This window comes from Solea senegalensis, linkage group LG11 (assembly GCF_019176455.1).
Source record: "Solea senegalensis isolate Sse05_10M linkage group LG11, IFAPA_SoseM_1, whole genome shotgun sequence".
Taxonomy (NCBI): Eukaryota; Metazoa; Chordata; class Actinopteri; order Pleuronectiformes; family Soleidae; genus Solea; species Solea senegalensis.
The window spans coordinates 7,594,243-7,617,354 of record NC_058031.1 but is presented as its reverse complement, the minus strand read 5'-3'; the positions used below and the strand labels follow the sequence as shown (position 1 = coordinate 7,617,354).

Below are 23,112 nucleotides of genomic sequence, written 5' to 3'. Positions count from 1 at the left end.
CTGTGCAATCATTTTTAGCTATAAAACAAGCATTGTTCAGCCCTCTGCTCTGAGTTTTTCAGTCCTCGTTTATGTCATGGATCATGAATGTTTCAGATGAACACCATAACATTTACTTACAACTGTGAAAAGAAAGGAATTGATAATAAACCAAAGACTGTGCAGTTGCCTTTGTTCTGATCCTATCTTCACACACACACACACACACACACTGCTGTGTTCAGCCCGTGCCCCGGAGCGCTCTCTTCATGACCAATCGGAAAGATACAGGAAACTGTGACCAGCAGCACTCCCCTCATCTCACATAAACTGCACAACTGAAAGAAATCATCCTCAGACATATTAAAGAAGTAGAGGCTAACAAAGCAAAGCAGAAGACTATTGGACTGAAGAGTCTAATAAAAGTGTGGCAGTGGTGAGTTACTGATCACTTCTCAAACTGTAGTTCATGTTGTTGTTGTTGTTGTTGTTGTGTAAATATTGTCCTCTCTTCTCATATGGTGCGTCATACACATTTGGTATTAACAGACTAATTGTAATTATACTGTATGTCTGACAAGATTCCATGACTAGATTATGATGTGTATAATTTTTTTTACACAATTTTCTACATGCAAGCTATTTGTTGCTGTTTAGAATTTATTTGTGATAAAGCTGGTTTAGCGAGCTTTGACAAATCTGCTGTAATCTCTGCAATTGAGTCCTCATTCGACCGACGGGTCAAACAGATAAAACATGTCTCACCCTGTCTCTGGCCAGGACAGAGGAAGGAAACTCTGTGTGTGTGTGTGTGTGTGTGTGTGTGTGTGTGTGTGTGTGTGTGTGTGTGTGTGTGTGTGTGTGTGTGTGTGTGTGTGTGTGCCGGGCACAACAGGGCAGTTGGCAAAGCACCCATTCCATGGGCGTAGATGTGTTACAGGAAATCCCACTCCACTCCACATAAATGCACACACAGACAGGGGAACACAAACAGAGACACTCTAAAAAGAAAACATTGGTTTCCATGTGAAATAAATAAAGTGCATTTACATTTAGCTGTGAGTAAAAATGTGTCCACAGGTGAAAGTATATGTCACTTATAAACAATGTCGTCTCCCCTGAATGAGGATTGCAAGGTGTCGGAGTTCTCAATAGATGGCAGCATTTGTTTTCAAAATACCAGAGAGGCCTTATGCAATACAGAGCCAACGTGTACTTTCTTAAGAAACCAAGATGGCAACAAGATCAGTTTCATTTATCCTATGAAATAGATTTGTGACCATTTTACATCTCTATCTGACCCTGACTACTTCAAACTCCTTTATTTGGAAAGGGAGGCTATTGCATTTATTTGCTGAATACTTATTTTAATCCTTACCCTAAACCCATAATCTAACCCTAGCCTTAACCTAACCATTTTAGCCTTGGACGTAACCATATCCAGTGTTTATGCCAAAAAAGGTCCTGAAGAAGTATTAAATACAAGTATACACACACACACATGGTGACTAGGTCATCCTACAATGCATCAGTGTTAATGAGGTTTACTTTTTAAACCCCACAAAAAGGCCACAGAGTAATTATCGTTTTTGAATTTTCTCATTTTACTCAGAAGTAAATCATGGGATTATCGCCAACCCAATCTAGATTAACTTTGCAGCATTTGTGTCTTTAGTGTGGCTGATGCCTTTCATATTTGAAACCAAAAATAAAAGTCCCTTGAAACAGTCACCTTTTTTATGCACTGCTATGCACACGAGACAATCACTTTTTCAGTTACTATCAAGAGACTGTAGCACTGTGCTGTGTCTTATCACTAAAACTCATCATATTTACGTTCCCCGAGGATGTCGCAAGAAGCAAAACTGGATTCTTTCGTGGTGAACATTCTTAATTTGGCATCATAGTGTTCCTGTCAGAAGAACCTCAAAGTCTTCACAACTTCAGCCAGAGTGCAGGCAACTTATCAGCAGCGCCTAAAATAGTATTTTCTTTTAAGTTTGAGTCCTTGTTCACAATCATTAATGGTTTACTGGGTATCTGGGATTGTACCAACCTCATGACTCCACTAAAGGCAAAATTTGGTGAGCATTCTTGTTTGTTCTTGTGTCATTGTAGCTTTAAAATACAGGGAGGGAGAACAACGTACTCTACTCAGACATGGGAGTAAGTCACACAAGTCACAAGTCTTCACCTTCAAGTCTCAAACAAGTCTGGAGTCAAGTCATGTCCCTGCTTTAAATCAAGCAAGTTAGAAGTCAAGTCGCATGAATAGAGACGATGAAGAGGATTTCCCAGATATATTCCACATTTAAATATGCTATCAGTAACATAAACACTGTATTACCCATACACTGGAAGGGACTGCTTCATGGACTCATATATTATAAAAATCAATAAAATGAAAATAACTAAAACCGCATAGCCTAAAATGTAAAGAATACTGACTTTAGGACTACATTAAACCATGGAAATGCATTTCAAATATTAGGATAAACTCACCTCATCATAACCAGCTTTTGACCCGCCAAGACGTTAACTAGCATTAACTTAAAATAGCAACCAATTCGCTTTCTGTCGTACCTTCCTTTGTGGGATTTGAAATGGAAGTGGTGCTGGTGTCGCTCGGTTGCCAGGTTTGTACGCAAGACCGCAAAAGCAGAAACCCATTGTTTTCCATGTTTCAAAAACAAATTGTAACGTTAACCTCTCAATATTTGAGAAATTGTGAATATTCCATATATCAAGTCATTTTATTCAAGTCTAAGTTGAGTCTCAAATCATGTGTGAGTGTCAGGTCTAAGTCAAGTCCAGACTCAAGCCCTCAGATTTGGGACTTAAGTCGCCTCTGCTTGAGAGTTGAGTTCTCTGGGTTTTGTGAGCCATCGTATGAGAGCAGTAAAGTCTAGAATGGAGGAGCGCTGGTTGCTGACACACAGAGAAGGCAGTCCTACCATTCCAGTGCCTCCATCATCACAGTTGGAGGAGCAACCAAACAGAGCGTTTCAGAGTATACTAGAGTGGATGTTGTTGTCTGTGTGTCTTTGTAAAACGCCGTGGAAAACTGAGGTCAGAGCAGGAAACGCGGTCCTGTGCTGAACAATAGCTGGGATTTAAACAAGCCGTACATAATGTGTCCCGCCTACAAGACACACTTGACCATGATCCTGTTGTAACATGTTTGACTTGCTTTGCTTTGAACAATATTGACAGTTTCTGTCTTTTTTGCATGACAAAGTCTCTAATCATTACACTTTTCTTTTTTTTTTTACACAGACACACTTCACGTCATTTTCTCTATGGAGAATTTGCTCAAAACCATCTTTTCTCCACCGAGACATTCTGGAGGAGAGACTAGGGTTGTAAGTACTTTTGCTTCTATGCTACAGAATAAATAAAGGATGACAGTAAATCAACTGAACCACAGGCATTAGGTCTGAGCCAGGGGCAGAGACAATTTGGGGATATTGCAACATAACAAGCTCTATTCCCAACTGAACCATCCAGTAAACCTGTTGCTATAACAATACACTGTCAAGTCTTGAGGTTTTTGTGTATACACAAACCAGCGATCGGTACATGTGACAGTTGCTGTGCAAACTGTGAACGGACAGTGAAGAAAACAACTGATGGAAGACAACAAGTGCTGCTCTGCAACCTAAACTGCTTCATGCCCCTGAGAGAGTTTATCTGCTTGTCCATGTACCGACAGACCCAGCTGAGCCACAGCTGGACTACCTGATAAGTGTGTGTGTGAGCAGAGTTCTGCACCTCATGTGGTCGACTCTAAACAACTGCACTGAACAAATTAGATCACAAAGTCCCCGTGTGAAACATTATGCCTCCTTAAATACCCTTGACCAACAATCATGAGCCTGGAGTCGCAGGTGAAAACTGAACAGGTGGTTTATGAATCCTCCTGTGTGTGTGTGTGTTTGTGTGATGTCAAGGTCATGAAGATGTCAGCTGACAAACACGCCGTAAAACCTATTTGACCCATAAAATGAAGATGACATCATTTAATAAGTTTACATATAGATACACAAGAACTATAGTTATTTTTTCACCTGGTAACAAGGGGGAACAAAACACTGGAACGTGTAGGCCTATTTGTGGAAAATTGATCAAATAAAAAGTGACCCACTTTGAAATAAATAAAACAGTGTTTAGATTGTATGTGGTTCATGCTTAGTATGTATGTATGTGTGTAGTATGTGGATGCAAAGATAGACAGGACTCTAAATGTGCACTTCCTGTTGGGATTGGATTTCCATATTTCAAACACACGTTTGTCAGAGAGAAGGTTTTTAAATATCATATTTGACATATAGACATAAGATGTGATGATATTAAGAGTAGCCTGAATATTACAATTTGGAGACTATTATAAATATACTTTATATAATATAGATAATTATAAAAAATAATAATATTGCGTATTTATTTTCATAAAATTCGGACTCTATTCCCATATTACGACTTTATTCTCATAATATTACAACTTTATTCTCATAAAATTATGACTTTATTTTTGTAACATTGTTACTTTATTCTCTAAATATTACATTTTTTTTCCTCTTCAGTTTGGCCCCAACACTTTCTTGCCTCGATCTCTAAATAAGAAGTTAAAGAAGTTTGTTTTTAATAAAATATCTGCCAAGAACCGCAGGTTGCAGACCCCTATTTTATTTTATTTTAATTATTTACTTAATTTAACCTATTTTATAATTTATTTTTCTATAGAAAGTCACATTGAGTTACGCCAGCAAACAATACATAAAAGCAACTCTATTTTCTGTGTGTGTTTTAGTATTTGAAAGGTTTTAGGCTCTAGTTTCTTAAGACGAACACAGATCAGAATGAGTTTTCTGTATCATCTGTGTTAAGTTTTTATCTGTGTAGTGTAGATGTATGCCTGTACCTGTCACCACCACCACCAGCATCACCTTTAAGATGGAAACTCCGCCTGTGTTGATGTTTTTTCCCTGACTGTAAAACCTGTACCTGCCCACATACACACCGCAGCAGGTTGGTGTCAGTACTAACCACCTAAAGTCATTACTCAGGCGGTGAAGAATGTCAGAGGGACGCGTCTCTGTGTGTGTGACACACACACACACACACACGTGTCACTTTCCTTTTTGCGCACACACGCACACTCTAACCCACGAAGTGCGCCTGTGCTGTGAGAGATGACTGAACACTGTTGCTCAGCCGGTCCTCACTGAGGCAGACACTCGCAGAAAAAGGCTCTGTCCGGGTTTGGTTTCATTTGGAGGAACGACTCGGAGCTCTGTCTGCCGGGATTTACGCGACAAAATGCGGCGTCTTGGACTGAGTGTGTTACAGTACTTTGCTGGTGCTGCGTCTCCATGAATGTCTGAAGGAAGCCAGTCTGTGCGCAGCTCGTGGTGTTGAAAGTTGTTTGGTTTTAGTCCGAGAGAAGATGCATTTTTTCCGGAGTCACAATTATCAAGTGTTCCCGGATCGCTACTCGATGGAAACCCCGACCATACGAGGCATCAGCTGGGTATGCTGCTCTAAATGTTTCCTCCAGGAATAAGTTATGAATGTCATCGTGATGATGACATTCATTTTTTTTTTGGATGAAAAGAGACTATGAGTCACATTCTGGCTGGGAAATAAGTCAATTAGAGCTTCAACTAACGATTATTTTCATAATGATTAATCTGTCGATTATTTTCTCGATTAGTCGTTTGATCCATTAAATATCAGAAAATCTTAAAAAATGTGTGAGTCAAACCTGGAAATGATGAAGTTCTTAAATGTCTTGTTTTGTCCACAAACCAAAATGATGAACTTTTAATGATTTATTTGTTATCCAGTGCAAAGAAATGAAGAAAATACTCCCATTTAAGAAGCTTAAACAATCGGAAATCTTGTTTAACTGATTAATCGATTATCAAAATCGTTGTTGATTAATTTAGTAATCGATTAATAATCAATTAATTGTTTCAGCTCTAAAGTCAATATTATTCATCTATAACCTCAATATCAGTAGGTAGAAACAAAGGTTCAACAGTATCTATATGATTATGCACTTTGTCAACAAACTTTGAGACACCACATATAAACAAAATGATGTTGTTGTTTTCTGTACATTAATAAGTTTAAAAACACATTTAACCGATTTCTTTGGCTTTCACCCAGAAGCCAAACTAAATTGTTAACCACGTGATATGTTATCGTCATGGTAATTATCGATACTGACTGCTATGAAATGTTTTTATGGTGATCTTGTTTTTGGCCATGACACTCAATGTAAATTTCTTACTCATAATCAATAACTATCAATACCCCAAAAAAGGAAAAAGCTGGAGCTACAATCCACGAGCTATCCCATAATATCTGCAATATGAAAGAGAAAAAAAATGTGGTTATTGTAGCCTCAGAATATGACTTTTATTCATACTTCAGGCAAGGGTCTTGATTTTGCGCAATTTCTGGTCTGTGTGGGCCACCGTAGTTCCCCGACATGCTTGGGTAAGGGAGGAGTCTGTTTTGTTACAATCTGCAGTGTCACCATTAGTTGTCACTCATTCTTACACACTGGTCCTTTAAAGAGAAAAGCACATTCTGACATAATAGGCCGTCACATCTGCAGGTAATAATGTATTTTATGCTAAAACTCCACACTAATCCTTATCGGGGAAAAAGGTGGAGAAAGTGATGGGGACAATTGACTGTCACAGAGGAGGCGCAGGGTGTTTTTAAAAATGGGGTTTAGTTGACCCTCACTTCCTCTCACTTCCTTTCACTTCCACTCCATGACAGCAGTTTGCACATACTGTATTTCAGGAATGCCTTTAATAGACTGAAGTCCGTTCCTCCATTGTTTTTGCTGCTCGGGGTGAGGGGGACACAGGAAGGCAACAAAGTTAAGAGGTTTTTATTAAAGTCAGGTTATTAATAGCGTATTGTTTATTGTTCACCTTCACCACAACACCCTGCTCCTGCTTTACAGAGGAGTTTGCAGAGGAATGCACAAAGGGGGAGGTTTGTGAGTGCAGGTCACAGGAAAACAGAGGAGCAGTCTAAATTAACGTGACTTTGATGCATCCATTTCTGTCACCCACTGTCTACTGAACTTCCTTCTGTGACAAAACAAATATAAATTGTGACGATTTTATGAACAACAATATTTGTTGGATGTGCCACTTTAACATGTAATGTAATGCCCATACTGTTAATTGTCATGTGTGTAGCTCAGCTATGAGTCACTAAAACAAGAATCAGTGTTTATTCAGGGTATCTTACTGGCCGTGTTATAAATTACACAAGAGAGACTACACAGCGATGTCCTTGCCAGTTTTAACAAGTTTTTATATATATATTTACTGTATATACTGATATACTGAATATAAAAACGTTAAGTTGAAGATGACAATAAATTAATAAAGACGTACAAATCATGGAATGTACAAAAACGCACCAGGGGATCTGCCATATGATTCATTTTATACACTACAACTCAAGTTTGGTATCAGTTGAGGTTTCAGAGAGTTGGAGAGTTGTGTTTTTGTTATCTGTGATGTCAACAATGTGCACAATTAACAGGCTTAACTTAATTAAATAATTACTTTGCTCATGCTGTGGTCATCATCAGCAGGTGACAGATCACCATCCTTCCTGAGACATACTGTAGACACAAGGCAGAAAAAATAACAACCATTCCTAATTGTGTGTTTCTGTCCTTGGAGGAATTTTTGTGCAGTAGGAACTAGTTTGGTGATGACTGATATGTCCAACGTGATCCACATGCTTTCATGGAGGCATGTTCACTTCAAAAATGCCTTTAATTAGAAACAAACTTCATCTCAGTGTAAACGTAGCTTTAGTTTCATGTTCCTTCAAGCTGTGCACTCAAAGTAACAGACTTACAGTGGGTGTTACTTACAGCTCTTTTTCCTGCATAAGCTGAAACAGTTGGCAGTGCGCCACTGAGGCATCGATCATGTGACGTGTCATGTGTGGCTGCACAGACAAAACACAAAACAATGTCTGATGCTTGAGACGATCTACAGATATGAAGAAATCGTCACAGCTTCTTGATCAGCGTTGTTCGCATATATGGGTATGGGTACATGAACTACAAGCTCAGGATAAGAGATATTTTTATTGATCACTGCCTTGAATAGGTTATTTTTTTATTTGTCTCTGAATTATTCACATAAAGTAATTGACTGTGGAACAAAAGTGCACAGTGGTAACTCCGAGGATCATAAAAGCATAAAAGCGTTGCAACAAAGAGGAAGTATGGCTAAGACCTCGGTACAGATATGGGAATGTTGGATATTTGTACAGGCCAGCATGTTTTTTTTATAACAGGGCTGTAAGTGCAGAGTAAAAGCAGGGATAAAACTGATGTATCTGGGTTGACTACTCCACTGCATTCTGTCTTGAAATTGTTTCACAGGAAAGTAACAGTCTGCAGTTAAAAGCCACCTTTTCACTTAATGAAATGCGTGGCAACAGAGTGTGTGTATGTGTGTGTGCTTTGCCGATGTCTATGTCTACTCCTCTCTCCCACTTCATTACACACACTTGACACCCACCCACACTATACTGGAGACAATGGTATTACAGCACAGGTTGAGATAATGTATTTGTTTTGACCCTCCATTACAGTGGAAAGAAAACAATTATTCTTTCTATCTGCACAGCCCAGCTACGTGTTTATTTGTTAGGGCCCCTAGTAAGCTTTTCATCACCGACCAGTCCAGCTAGTTCCTGTGGAATGTCTTTCCAGAACAAGTTATCTGCTTTATTTCAGTGGGTTTAGATATGTACGCCGACATGGCTCTGCTCTGATAACGTCTCTCTTTCTATTTCCCTGTAGACACCACTGCCAGAAGCCCTGGAGTCAAAGGACACTATGAAGCAGGTGTGTGTATACCAATGTGTGCTGAGCTGTGTGCTGATACATCAGCCCCCTTTCGGACAAATCCAATGTTCTCACTGGTGTTTTTTAAACTCCTGCTGAACATCAGAGGAGACATGGTGTCAGAGGAAAACCAGTATTTCATTAAATTGTAGCTCTTAAGCAAACATGGGTCATCTCCTGCGTGTGCCTGTGTGTGTGTACATGTGGCGGGATTATTATTGGGAGGTTATCTCCAGATTATTGACTTTCATCTCCGCAAGTAACAGGGATAGAGAGACCAAGACCAGACCGAGTGATATTGTGTGATAAGCAATCTCATAAAGAAATCATATATAGATCCCTTACAAAGATAAAAAGAAATAATAATAATAATGAAAGAGCAAAACATAATCATATGATAGGAACGATGTCATTATGAGCTCAGAAAGTGACATTAGCATCATGCTATTACTTTTTGTCTAGAAACACACTCTACGACATGTTTAGGTAAACAATGATTTGTTGTCATATGGAAAAAAAATAATAAGTATATTACAATATAAAAATTAGCATTGTCTGGGATTGGCACCAGCGACCCTCATGTGGAGGATAAAGCTTAAGAAGATGGTTGGATGGAATAATCTCTTGTACTTAGTCATGTGATAGTCTATGTATTCTTCATTTAAAACCTCAATAACAATGTCATAATTAGGTTTGTAAGCACACATCAGGGTTCTCTACATCTCCATGTGTCACTTAAGTTTGCAGCTGTTCATGGCTATTAACGCTTGTTGGCATTGGCCTTGATTAGCCCCGATTACTTTCTCTCCGGTGGTGACTTTAAGCCGCGGTGACCTCTGCTATCATTTAGGGTTGCCGTGCTTGCATCCTCTCAAACTGCTGAACTTGTTCTTTTGTTGCTATAATATCCTACATTACTACTCATGTGAGTCTTTAAAAAACACATTCCTGGTGGGGCATGCAGTCACAAGGAGTCTAAAGGGCACTCCAGGGTTCAACGTGAATTCACCATCTCCAGCCTCGTCAGCCTGACCTCACCCAGCCCAGGCCCCTCCCTCACACTGCTTCACCTCAGCGTCTTGAACAGACTTATAACAGGGTTTGACATGGTTCAATGGTTTTCCCTCAGACAGACAAGGTAGATGGTGAGAGACAGCAAATAGAAAGGAACATGGAAAAGGCTCTCACGAATTGGTGCCTGTGGATTTCATGTGGTGCTGGAAGGAGGAAATAGATAGTACAGAGTAAAAGAGTCTGCAGGCGGCAAGTGTTGCTCACCACTTACAGCTTTGTTCGGTTACCTAGCAAGTGCTGGCTCCAGAGCCTACAAGTCACTAATGAGCAGCATACATTCTAATAGAACCAGACAAGACTGAGTGTTTTTAATAAGCTCTCTTCGACTGTCCTCGCAACATACATTATGCCCTATGTCCAAGACCTCACAATATTATAGAGGGAAACCAAACAGCTCCAACAATGAACATGACAAAGACTCAGGGTGACTCAGGGTGAGCTGCCATCTGCGTTCACTGGTGGAAGAAAAGAGAGCAGGGTCAAGGAGAAGTTGAACACTCAGTGACCACTTTTATTAAGTACAGGGGACACCTAATAAAGTGGAAGAAGTGGCACCAAGTGTTGTCTGCTATGGTGGTAGTCCATCTGCTTTGCATGAAGAGATATTCTTCTGCATATTGGTTCTGACAAGTGGTTAGCTGAGCTACGGTTGTCTCTCTGTTATATTCAAAGTCACTTTTATCAGCGGGCCACACCGTGATGTAGTGGTTAGCACTCTCGCCTTGCAGCGAGAAAACCCGGGTTTGAGCCCCGGTTGGAACAAGGGCCTTTCTGCATGGAGTTTGCATGTTCTCCCTGTGTGTGCGTGGGTTCTCTCTGGGTTCTCCGGCTTCCTCCCACAGTCCAAAATCATGCAATGTGGGGATTAGGTAAATTGGACACTCTAAATTGACCGTAGGAGTGAGTGTGAGAGTGAATGGTTGTTTGTCTCTAGTTGTGTGTGGCCCTGCGATGGACTGGCGAACTGTCCAGGGTGTACCCCGCCTATCGCCCGATGTAGCTGAGATTGGCACAGCGACCCTCTGGTGGAGGATAAAGTGGTTAGATGATGACTGACTGACTTTTATCAGCTTTCTTCTCCATGTCGATGCTCACGTTGTTCAAAGCAAAGAATAACCTATGATTTTCGATGGCACATTTGTCAACTGTGTAACAAAACTGTCTGACATGTTCCAAGCAACTACTCCAAAAGCCTGTCATCTCTCTGTAAAACCTCTCGCGTATACTTTGCGTCCCTTTGCACATGTAGTATCCGTGGTTGTATACACACACACAAAAGCACTGGTACAACTTTATAGATCTGAAAATACAGCCTCCAAAAAATGTGGTGTTGCAACTCTTTGTCAGAAGAGGGGCGACCGCAACATCACCAAGATCACAGAGCGTAAGAGACAGAAATGTCTCACCCACGGAGGAAACTTAGACCGTATAACTGTACTCATCGCTGTTCCACCCAACAAGAGAAAGACATGGAACTAAACTACATAGTACACTTATCAAAACTTTGCAAGGGTCTAAGAATATGACTGTTATGATACAGACAAGACTGACAGTGTCGCGGCCGTGTGACCCCGAGCATAAGTGTTTGAGTGAATTGTTCTAAACCAATACAAAGTTGATGATATACTTTATTCAGTAGACTTAAGATTGTCTACGTAATATAGGCTCTTAATGACCTCAGCAGGAGAGCAAACCCTTGTCATAAAATCAGTTTATGGCAGCCTTTTTAAACTGCACACATGGTCAATCCATCAGTCGCTCCACACTTGTCAATCGTGTATTTTCATTGACTGGCGCTTCTGTGGGAAAGGCGACGGCACTGTAATTTTATTTATCTGTGGGTTAGAGTCCCTACGCAACCTTATTAACCTGCTTACATGCAGGAAATAAACCAAATAGATGTAGTTCTGACATAAATTGAGTTGTATTTTCCGGCTTCTTGTATAGTTACAAAAACCCCTCAATGAACGATGGCTTTTGATATTGTGTTTGGACAGAATTACAGGGTTAGGAAATGGAAAATTGCCTCATCAAGAAAACAACTTTTGGCGTTGACAGGCCTGAGAATGTGAGTGTGGGAGTCCCATGGGTAAAATTGGCTCCTGGGAATACTTAAGACTTCAAGAAAACATAACCCCAGTGGGGCATAGCAGACATTTGAGGGCACATTTACTCTGTTGCTGTCAGGTCTGGGAACAGAGTTACCCACAGTAGTCTGTTATTGGTTGTACATAATAATTAGCAGGACTGTGTGAACTTGTATGTAACAAACATGTGTCAGGAACCCCTGCCTATATATGAAAGAGTAGAATTTGTCTAGTTCTCATTAAGGCACGGGTGAAAGGTTCAGTCTGTGTTTTTAGGTTCTGAATGAGTTGCAAAAGACCAGCGGAAGGTACAGGAAAATGGTCAGCGTTGGGACTCGAGACCACCTTAGACAAACAGCAGAGCCTGGAGGAAAATCCAAAGAACAAACAAACAACCATCAGAGTCACTCGTGAAATCACAAGACCCGAGTGCAGGGAAAGCCAGAGTCAGGCAGTATAACGGAGAGGAGCATAAATGTTCATGTTAGTTTTGTCAATCATTAAAAACAGCAAATATTGTTCGTTAGTGCTTTGATCCAGTTTGTTTTCGTAACAGAAGCAGAGCATAAAGCTTGAAATTGACTGAAAATAGGACAGCAGCAGCAAACAAAGCACATTCTTGTTTGGTAAGCCCTGCTTTTGCATCAATGGCCCCTCCATGCTGTCTTTTTGTCTTGCTTTTTCTGCTTTTTTTGTCTACATGTGCTTGTGTGTGTGTGTGTGTGCGAGAGAAAGAGCAGGAGTAAGGGGGAGACCAAGTCGTGAGAAGTTCAAAGGAAATTTGTTGAGGGTGGTCAGAAAGTGAAAGTTTGTTGTGTGTCTGGTAGTGAGTGACTTGCAGAGGCTGGGAACTCGACGAGGTGTGGGAGAGTTTACCACAGCCATTTTCAACACATTTCCTCCACCCACAGTAATCTCCACTCGTGCCCCTTACATTCAAGCTGTCACAAGATTTCCATGCTGAGATAAAATGTAAAGAAACTTAATGTTACACACACACACATACATAAAAGTCATCTGTTCCAGTAAACAAGACAGTCTGTGTGTTACATATCATCCCTCTTGATGTAAACAGCCCTTTTTGACCTGCTTCCATCACTTCAAAGACAACACAATGTGGTCCATTCAGTTCCATAATAGGATGCTATAACATTGAAAGAGACACATAGATAAACGTTAAGTAATCTTTGAACTTCATGTGCGTGAAGTTTCTTTCAGATCGCGTTGTGAAGGCTGCGAGATCGGTGTACAGTGTCATGATCGAGAGGAACCCCGGTCTGATCCGAGACAGAAAGCATCACCTCAAAACATACAGGTGCCCGCGCTGCCGGTCCTTTCACGTGATGAACAGTGTGACAGTTACAAACTGGAAACTGACGTGTTACATTTCTCTCACAGACAATGCTGTTCTGGGAAAGAACTTGTCGAATGGTTGATGAAACAGAACGAGTCTCTTCAGTGGAGAACCCAGGCAGTTGGGATGTGGCAGGTCTTGGTGGATGAAGGAATCCTTGTTCATGGTGAGAGCACATGAGCTTAGTTTTAGTTTTGCGAAATAGGGTTTTACTTATTAATGCTTGGCCAGTAGCCAACTTCAAGAAAATGTTAACATAAGTGTCACAAAAACGCTGTCATATTCTCATATTTTCTAATATATTCTGATTATACTGTTCCAGACAGCACTGGAGCATATGTTGGAGGTGCTTGAGTAGATTGAAATATAATGGCTGTGTCTGCCCAGAACTTTGATTTAGAATGCACTGTCACTCAGTCAAGTGGCCACTAACCACTTATACTCTTTGGACGAGACAAAGACTTCCTGGAAGAGACCACTCCAATCAAGATAGTTTGCTTCATCAGTAAATAAAGTGCATCACTCAGAATAGATTTGCAACTTATTTCCATTTATCTTGTACGTGAAATTGATACACAACTAGTACATTCTCTTTAAGGTCAATATTTAGTCTTCATTGTTTTTCCTCAATCCAGTGAAACATGAGTTAAACTTCCATGACAAGGACACACAGTTCTACCGCTTCAAAGATGCCGAGTTTGGTCTGAACCATGTCGCGAACGAGAGGGATTCAGAGGAAGAGCTGCAGGAAGGTCTGTCTCTGCTGTCCCAGCTGGGTCCTGATGCTCTCCTCACTATGATTCTACGCAAATGGTAAGTACTTGAAACTATATATACTGTAGCTATCATGTATGACAACCTACTGTTGTATAGTTAGTACGTTTCTATGAGGACTAAATGACCCATCTTTTAACATGGATTTTTAGTGAGTTACATATTGTCTTGACCTCCCCTGAGTTTAGCCCAAGTCACAGAACTGCTGAGGATCTGGATGTAATCTACGAGGAGCTGCTCCACGTCAAGGCTGCTGCTCATCTTTCTGCCTCGGTCAGTTACTGCCTCCACATCTGTCTTCGGTTTAACCAAACAAAGTTTATTACTGAAGCAGCTCCAAACTTATTCTGCATGTATAAAAGCTCCAGTGCGTAACTTCTATTGCCCCCCGGGAACATGCACAGTATAATTGAGCTAAGGCCGTAGTTCGACTATGACAGGCAATCGGAGGAGAAAATCGATTATTGTACGTCTGACTCCGTAGGTGGCACTGTATCTCTCTATAAGCTTGAATCAGTTTCCTGTTGACCTTTACGTCACAGAAAAACAAACAGCGAACAGCGAGATGGATCGTGCTGTGGTTCTAAAGCATAAATCGCGTCTCTCTGTCAGTCCAAAAGTGGGTCTTCTCCACAGCTTTCACTCTAGCCTTGGTGTCTGTTCGGCAACAGTACTGCAGTTTATACATCGACTTCATCTACGTCCGGGTCACAGACCGGGGAGGACATTTTGGTGCATGCGCAGAACACCAAGTCTGCATACATGCAGGATTAATCAAACTATGAATCACATTATACATATATGTTAGTCCGACCAAGACTAGCTCAATGTTAGTGTTCAATGTGTTCAAATAACATTGCATCGTGGGAATGTCACGGGCGATGCAGTGTACATTAGTTAGTATTTAAAAGTTCTGCACTACAGCTCTAAACTTGCTGGCAGCAACCGGTTTTATTGTTATTGTTTTTATGTTACTTTCTGAATCATTTTATTCCCCAGTGATATTTGCAGTGGTCCTTAAATGTTTTAATCCTGTTTCAATCATCTTAAGTGCTCTATAACTGTGTTGTGCCTGTAGGTGCGTAAGGAACTGGCTGCAGTGCTGGTCTTTGAATCACATGCCAAGGCCGGAACAGTCTGTGAGTGTGACAGCTTTGCTAATGTTTGAGCTCGGGTGATAGAAACCCTTGCTACTCACACGTGGAGATTCTGCCTTTTTTAATTCTTGATTATAAAAACCATGTGCATAATGAAGCCGATCGTATGATGGTTGGGCTGTAAATGTTTGCCTTATGACCACTGTTGGTGCTGACCGTCTCTTTTTTGTGATACAGTGTTCAGTCAGGGGGACAAAGGCACCTCGTGGTACATCATCTGGAAAGGCTCTGTGAACGTGATCACTCACGGGAAGGTCAATCCAAGCACAGGTTTAAAAATCACTTGTGAAATGCCTTGTTGCTGTGGGTAACATCCTGATTGGAAAATGTTGTGTGCATGCAGGGGCTGGTAACCACACTCCATGAAGGTGAGGACTTTGGGCAGCTGGCTTTGTTAAATGATGCACCTCGTGCTGCTACCATTATCTTGAGAGAAGACAACTGCCATTTCCTCCGTGTTGATAAACAGGACTTCATACGTATTCTTAAGGTGTGTATTCTTAACCACATATATTACATAGTAGCTTGTAGTAGTGATGCTTAAAGTGTGACTGCATCGTCTTCTGCGCCTGTATTTCCTCAGGATGTGGAGGCCAATACAGTGCGACTGGAGGAACATGGGAAAACTGTGCTGGTATTGGAGAAGAGTACCAGCTCAGCCGAGCAAGGTGGAGCAGCAAGCAACAGCAAGTGAGAAAACTAAAGACCAAAAACACAATCATTAAGACACATTCACATCGGCATGAGCTGATTATATATATCACACTAACAACACAATAGCACTACTACTGGTCATCATAACACAATGAGGGACAAGTATACAGCAGTTTAGTCAGATGTGGTTACATTCTTAATTCATAAACTGATATCTGACAGCCAGAAAAGAAATGGACTTCAACCCTGCCTTGTTGAATTACCTGTTATCACATTTGTAGTGTTTCTGCAAACACAGAACGGAATTACCTTGAAGTTGATCTCTACTTCAGGTTATACATAACCTGCTTTCCCCTTCTCACTTGATTTGCACACCCACACATTCCACAGCCTCCTGTTCACTGCACTCCTCCAAACAACCAGGATTTATTATTTATTTAGAGTCAAACTGATATTAACATTTTTGGCTGCCTTGATGCCAGTAGCCTTGCATCATAAAGTGAGTTATGATGTGCGTTCTGTAAGGCAAAGCATTTTTATCTAAGAACAATAATAGTACAATCTGTGAAAGGCTGAACACTTCTGTCCAATCAACAGTGATGTGACCCTTCCAACTCTCCAATTACCTTTGAAAAAGGAGTTGGGCAATGACGACATACATACACAACCAATGTTGTAATTTTCTGCATCTATATAAATAATACATACAATTATTATTATTATTATTAGTAGTAGTAGTAGTAGTAGTAGTAGTAGTATAAATACAGATAAACTTGATGTGTGTGCATGGTGCATGCACTGTATATTTGGTCTTTTTGCAGTGTTGCTCAACAAATATTGTACTATTTGGAGCAAGAATTAAGAGGTTTCTTGAGTATTTTGTGAAAACAAATGTTACACTACATTATCATCAGGTGCACAAAAAAGAATAACTGTGTGGGCAATAATATTATGAAAAAAAACAAACGTTTTCTTTGTTTGTGTCATGCTCTGTGCAGGTACACCGTCATGTCAGGAACACCTGAGAAAATCTTGGAGCACTTGGTGGAAACAGTGAAGTTGGATTCTAATGGAAATTATGCTTTAGGTACAGTGCATGCCTGCAGGCATGGCCTTATGACTTGTTTGAATGAGTGATTCAGGATGGCCAGACTGAACGTGCAGATAAAACCGTGTGTTGATGTCTGTTTGTCTCCCTGCAGATCCCTGTGTGAGTGACTTTCTGCTCACACATAAAGTTTTCATGGCCTCCAGCCAGCTGTGTCCCGCTCTATGGCACCAATATCCTGCAGTGATCAATAATTCTGATAACAGTAATGATGTTGCCTGTTGCAGTGTGCAGTTAGTCCCTGCTGCTACTATTGCTGTGTTGCTGTTGATGATTCTGATGATAATGACATCACACAGTGCAAACAAATCATTGAATATCCAGTAATCTGCTGAAATACAATGTCATGCCATTATGTCTGACTCTTTGTTTGTAAAGTTCTCTATGTTCCATCCCTTAACCATCACTGCACCTACCAGGCAGAGCTCTCGGAGGGCTCAGACCAGGAGAAAGCTGCCTACATTCTCAACACCAAGCAGAAGGTAGTAAAATTAGTTGGCCAGTGGGTGGCACTGTATGGCCTTCTGCTGAAAGAAGACCCTATTTCTTTGGACTTTTTGGAGGTGAGGCAGCAGGACTGATTTAGTGGATCTGAGGGTGATTTAGTGGAGCTTTAATTTAACAAAAATTGTTTTGTTTTTTTCTTTTCCAATTTTTTAATGTTTGGGCTGAAACAGAGAATGAAGAAGGAGGTGGCAACTGATGTCCGTCTTTCCAGCCTACTGAAAGAACAATTTAGGGAAAGGAGGAGAATCAAAATGTAAACTATATTAGATTGTCTTTTTATATATTTCATTTTATTTCTTTTTATTCTTCTGTGTACATACGTATATATCTACAAATTTCTCATATGAAACACTGTTGTTGTTTTTTTTCAAATTATAATAACTCGACAGGATGGAGAATGGATATCAGTCACTTGGCAGGGTGAGCATATCCTCACAGTGTTTGCTTTTACAAGAAATATTATTAGAAATACATTTTAATGAGGAAAACATTTTGATGTCACTCACTCACTTACTGAGTCACTGTGATGCTATTGACAGAATCAGCCATTCGATTGGTTTTCCTGCTACGAGGAGCCTTCAGGGAGGTTACAGCCAATCAAAGCACAGGATAAAGGTTAGTAAGGCAGGTTTTGACCTGCACTGACCATCCACTGTATTATTAGGTACACCTATTCAACTGCTGTGTGTGCAAATATCTAATCAGCCAGTCATATAGCAGCAACTCAATGCATCTACTGTATGTATGGAAATCCCATACATACACTTAATTAGATAGATAAAGAGGCCAATGAATATATTTTAAAAGGTGTTACATTTGCTCATGTTAAGTATCTGTGGCCATTGTCATCAGACCACATCAGTAAATCTAAACAACTTCTGTTCCTCTGTGTGTGCAGTGCTATATGAAATCTACAGGCCAGACAACAAACCTCTCACTGTGATGCTCCCAGTGAACACGTCAGTACAGGATGTGATGTCAGCAATCGTCAAACCTAGTGGTGATCACATCCTTGTCAAAATGAACTCCACAGGAGGTTGGAATCAGATATTGTTGACACTGTTTCAAGACGAGTTGTTTCATTACACTGAATAATACTGTGATATCCTAAATTCCTTCAGAAAGAGCTCAGTTAAAGCTGGACGCTACTGCAGTCTACACTGCCTTGGGACTCAACGAAAGACTGTTCATCTGTACAAGCAGCCAAGTGGAACAACTGGTGAGGAATAGTGCTTTTACAGTCAAAGAAGCTTTACGGCTCATGAAGAAAGACAGCACCAACTTCTCTCTATTAATTTCCCGTTTTTCCGTGTGCCTCAGGTTCCCCTCGGGGAGCAGCAGGGTCCAGAGCGAGGAACGACTGATGTTCTTGAACAGATGGGCTCGAAAGACATTGCCAGTGAACTGACAAATTATGACTGGGAGCTATTCAATGCCATGCACGAGGTAACAAAAATGACACACCTTACACACAGCATATATAGTAATTGATGGAGAAGAAAAGAGGAAACTCATCATTTACACATTCACATGCCTCACCTTAACTGCGTTTCATCACAGACAAAGCTGAAACTGCTGTGTGCATCTCTTTGTTGGAAGTGCATCTGAGTCACACTGCTTAATGATTGTGATCTGAGAGCACCAGCTTTGTCGGATCATCTGGGCCAGTGATTAAACACTTCCTGCATGTTTCACATGTTTCTGTAACAAGTCGCATTCATTGAAACACCTGTAAAACCTGGCCTCACTTTGATTTTACAGATCACACAGTGAGTGCATAACATCTGTGGTTTGTGAGTCACTGTTCGCCTGTCTGCAGGTGGAGCTTGTTTACTACATATTTGGCCGTCACAAGTTCCCTGGTGCCACCACAGCGAACCTGGAGCGGTTTGTGCGACGTTTCAATGAAATGCAGTTCTGGGTGTTGACCGAGTTGTGCCTCTGTGAAGACCTAATGAAACGAGCCATTCTGCTGAAGAAGTTCATCAAAATTGCTGCTGTGTAAGAGTCACATAAAACCTCTATCGTGCTAATTTAGATGAGTCAGTCCACGACTATGGTCCAGATTTACATATCTTAACCTGATTTTAATGGAGTGCCACAAAATGCTGTGCCGATCATGGTCCCCAGAGGACAAAGTTTACTGACCTTGGTGATCCTTGTTAGAAAATTGATAGATTGCCATGAAATTTGAACAGAAAATGCTACAGTCAGAAATATTAGTTAAAAGTTAGTATGTGAGAAATGGCTACAGGATTAATTGTGTTAACGGTTTATCTAGTGGCATCAAAGGTCAGTATTATTTGTCTAGTAGTTTTGTCTATTACCAAATAGCTGCAAACTATTCTCATGTTTATTGGTAATTAGAAAATGTTTGCGTTTGTTGTCTGAACAAAATGAGTTTGTTTTAAACCTAATCATGTATTGCCATGTGTCTCTTTCTCTGTCAGCTTAAAGGAGCAGAAGAATCTCAATTCCTTTTTTGCTGTGATGTTTGCTTTGAGCAACAGTGCAGTACAGAGGCTTTACAAGACCTGGGAGGTGAGAAGTATAGTGTCACAGTGTAGTAAATGGTTACTTATCAGTGTCTTGATTACAGAATCTGAAACAACATGTTTCTTGTATGCCACAGAGAATACCGAGCAAAACAAAAAGAATTTATTGTGCTTATGAGAGGCTGATGGTAAGTTATGTGCTCATACTGTTAGTCTGTATTTCCTTAACATTCAAAGACAGCTTGAAATATTTCCTCTTAATTTTATATTCTAACCCTTGGTGTTACAATTATTTATTTTCATGCTCATGTAAGGATCCTTCACGCAACCACAGGGCCTACAGACTCACTGTGGCCAAACTCAGTCCTCCTTACATCCCCTTCATGCCTCTGCTGCTCAAAGGTAACATGTGGTACTGTACAATCAATGCAATTGATACAGGATAACATGTGAATGTCATATAAATAATTTTTTTTGTATCACAAGAATCACAACATCACTGACATGTTTTCTCTTGCTGTGCTCAGACATGACATTCATCCATGAGGGAAACTCAACCTATGTCGACAAATTGGTCAATTTTGAGAAAATGGTAAGACAGAAAGACAGTCATGGAATGTTGCTCAGCTCAGTTATTCTCACTTATCTTGTCATCAGTATATGATTAACGTGATATGGTTCCTGTACCTTCCCTATTACAGCGAATGATTGCCAAGACAGTGAAAATAGTGCGAGGATGCAGAAGTCAGCCGTTTGGTAAGTGACCCGCTAAGTTTGTCCTAATAACACAGACAATGTGGACAGTTTCACTTGCATGTTTAAATATATAGATGATATTTTTGTGTCCATGACTGAGGAAATAACAGGTGACTTGACTTCTGTTCCTCCTCCTCAGTGCCTTCATCTCCACAGAGAGGCCTGGCTGATCGGATGTTTCTGGAAGGGCCTTCTACTCGCATATCAACGTGTAAGCCACATCCACCATACAGTATATGCAGTAGTTTACTGTTGTTTTCCCGTGTTTTCACACTTGTTCTGTTCAGTACATGAAAAGGAAGATTTTCCACCACAGAATTAAATGTATCCCTGTCTTCCAGACTCAGACAACGCCCTCCCTCTGCGAAGTCCCACCAACATCCGACACTACATCCAGAACCTGAAGGTGATTGACAACCAGCGCAAGCTCACACAGCTATCACGGACATTAGAATGCTAGGACATGAGTCTGCAGATGTGAAGAGACTGTAGAAATGTAGCACAAATCTGAACTGATGAGCTGGTTCTTGCTCAAGCCACAAAGCCTCCTTACTCGTCGTGAAAAGATGGACCTCTTGCAGTGTCAAGTGCAATGGAAACATAAGGAGATTGGACATTATACAGCTCCAGACATGGACATCACAATGGTAACACCTCTGACACGCCCCCAGAAGGAAACCACGTGGTTCATACCATAGACAGCACATAAATCAGGCAATATGTCAACAAAACATGTCTCATTGCCGGCAGTTTTCGTCATAAAAGTGAAGAATGAATAGCTATTGTGCCCCGGGATGCTTACACAGCGACAGGCTAACTGGAGAACATTTAACTGGACCTCCACAGAGCCAGAGAGACGGCAGAGGTGGCTCGCTATTGCAAGCAGTTTTAACATTTAATTGGTAGACAGCATATTCACTACCGACCTCTGCAACGTCATTAGTCTAAACTACAGTTACACATATCTGCAATTCAGTTTTTACTAGTCAAAATGACATCACTTTTCAAGATAGCTTTTATTTTTTCTTTATTAAAGACATCTACATTGTCCTTTCTAGATATCTTGGATTAAGTTTCAGATAGTCCAAATTAGGTTGTACATATATCGAACTTGAATTGTGTCTAGTCATAATGACTGGAACTGGAATTGGAGATATGTATAATTGTAGTCAGTCTGACTATTATCAACTGAATTGAATCTGAAACTGTAGTTTTAACTTGGAAGAATGACATCACTTTGTCATATGTATGGGGTTTGACATTTGATATCTACATTTAACTCACTAACTCACTCACTCACAGTTGCGTTAATCACAAACCCCATACAAATGAATGGCAAAGGGGACGTCATTTCGACGAGTAAAGCTGGTTGCACTGAACTGAGCTTTAGTTTTTGCAAGTATGAATGACGTCATAGATACGTAGTCAATTAAATTACAGCTAGCTGCCATAGATATCTGTAATGGTAATTCCACAAAGAAGGCTTTCCACATTAATGTTGCTATGAAACGTGCACAGCGGCCCAAATCAAAAATGAGCGATGGGAACAAAAACAAGCAAAGTATTTTGTAACTCTTGGTAAATAATGGACTCAGTCTGACACAAGTCACACAGCAATTATTTAAGTTACATTGCCCGTTGCTAATGCTAATTGCTAATGTAATGCTAACACAACACTCACCTGTCCAGTGACACACAAGGCTTTTTTAGCCGGAAGAACTCCAGAGTTGAATGTTCAAGCCAGATATCGTCCATTTGTTTTTCTTCCAAGCTCGTGTAAACTTTTGAGTAACTCTCTGGAGTAAGAAGGGAAGTTAATTAGGAAGTTAAAGATGTCGGTATTATACATATATATCGGTAAATCTTCGTAGACTTTGAGTGCTCAGTGAACTCTGACAGGTTAAATCCAGCACCGGTCATTTTTGCCGCATCTGACGCTGCTAACGTAGAAGCCGAGTCACGTGACTTCCGGAGCTCTATTGACAAATCTAGAACAGCACGTGTGCAGGCCAGGGTGCACAGTAATGACTTCTGATGCTGAACCTGTGCGACACATTCATGTGACATGTTCTACACTGCTGTCTGGTGGCTCCATTAGGCTAGATTTTAGCCATTGCTAATCACTTAAGGTCAGTTATTTAAGTACTTTTTCCACTATTTTCACTTAAGCACTGTGGTATTTTATCTTTTTTTTTGACTGATGTGCATGTAATTTTGTACAATGTTTTCTAAATAAATTATTTTCTCAGTTATGCATGATCA

General features: G+C 40.5%; 1 protein-coding gene across 4 annotated transcripts; it reads left to right on the top strand.

The window, feature by feature from the left end:
- Positions 1 to 300: 300 nt before the first annotated feature.
- On the top strand, positions 301 to 23,107 carry rapgef3 (Rap guanine nucleotide exchange factor (GEF) 3). Of its 4 annotated transcripts, XM_044038267.1 has the most exons (28): positions 301 to 415; positions 3,256 to 3,341; positions 8,840 to 8,884; positions 13,254 to 13,360; positions 13,444 to 13,565; positions 14,035 to 14,212; positions 14,362 to 14,446; positions 15,252 to 15,312; positions 15,508 to 15,584; positions 15,674 to 15,820; positions 15,914 to 16,020; positions 16,983 to 17,071; positions 17,187 to 17,265; positions 17,505 to 17,655; positions 17,770 to 17,852; positions 17,989 to 18,019; positions 18,139 to 18,214; positions 18,498 to 18,635; positions 18,721 to 18,818; positions 18,920 to 19,045; positions 19,419 to 19,600; positions 20,050 to 20,140; positions 20,232 to 20,282; positions 20,409 to 20,496; positions 20,622 to 20,686; positions 20,796 to 20,850; positions 20,990 to 21,061; positions 21,192 to 23,107. In XM_044038267.1, exons 2-28 carry the CDS (start codon positions 3,279 to 3,281, stop codon positions 21,308 to 21,310), a joined length of 2,586 nt encoding a protein of 861 aa, XP_043894202.1. In that variant the 5' UTR covers positions 301 to 415; positions 3,256 to 3,278; the 3' UTR covers positions 21,311 to 23,107. The 4 variants fall into 4 exon arrangements, with proteins under 4 accessions (XP_043894202.1, XP_043894200.1, XP_043894203.1 ...); XM_044038265.1 differs by lacking the exons at positions 301 to 415; positions 3,256 to 3,341 and adding an exon at positions 5,111 to 5,509; XM_044038268.1 differs by lacking the exons at positions 301 to 415; positions 3,256 to 3,341 and adding an exon at positions 8,003 to 8,074.
- Positions 23,108 to 23,112: the final 5 nt, after the last annotated feature.

Coding starts and splice junctions, on each gene's coding strand:
- rapgef3 (XM_044038265.1), top strand. CDS start 5,426: ATGCATTTTTTCCGGAGTCACAATTATCAAGTGTTCCCGGATCGCTAC. Junction 13,566..14,034: donor TGAAGGAATCCTTGTTCATG/GTGAGAGCACAT, acceptor TCCTCAATCCAG/TGAAACATGAGTTAAACTTC. Junction 18,020..18,138: donor GATATCAGTCACTTGGCAGG/GTGAGCATATCC, acceptor TGCTATTGACAG/AATCAGCCATTCGATTGGTT.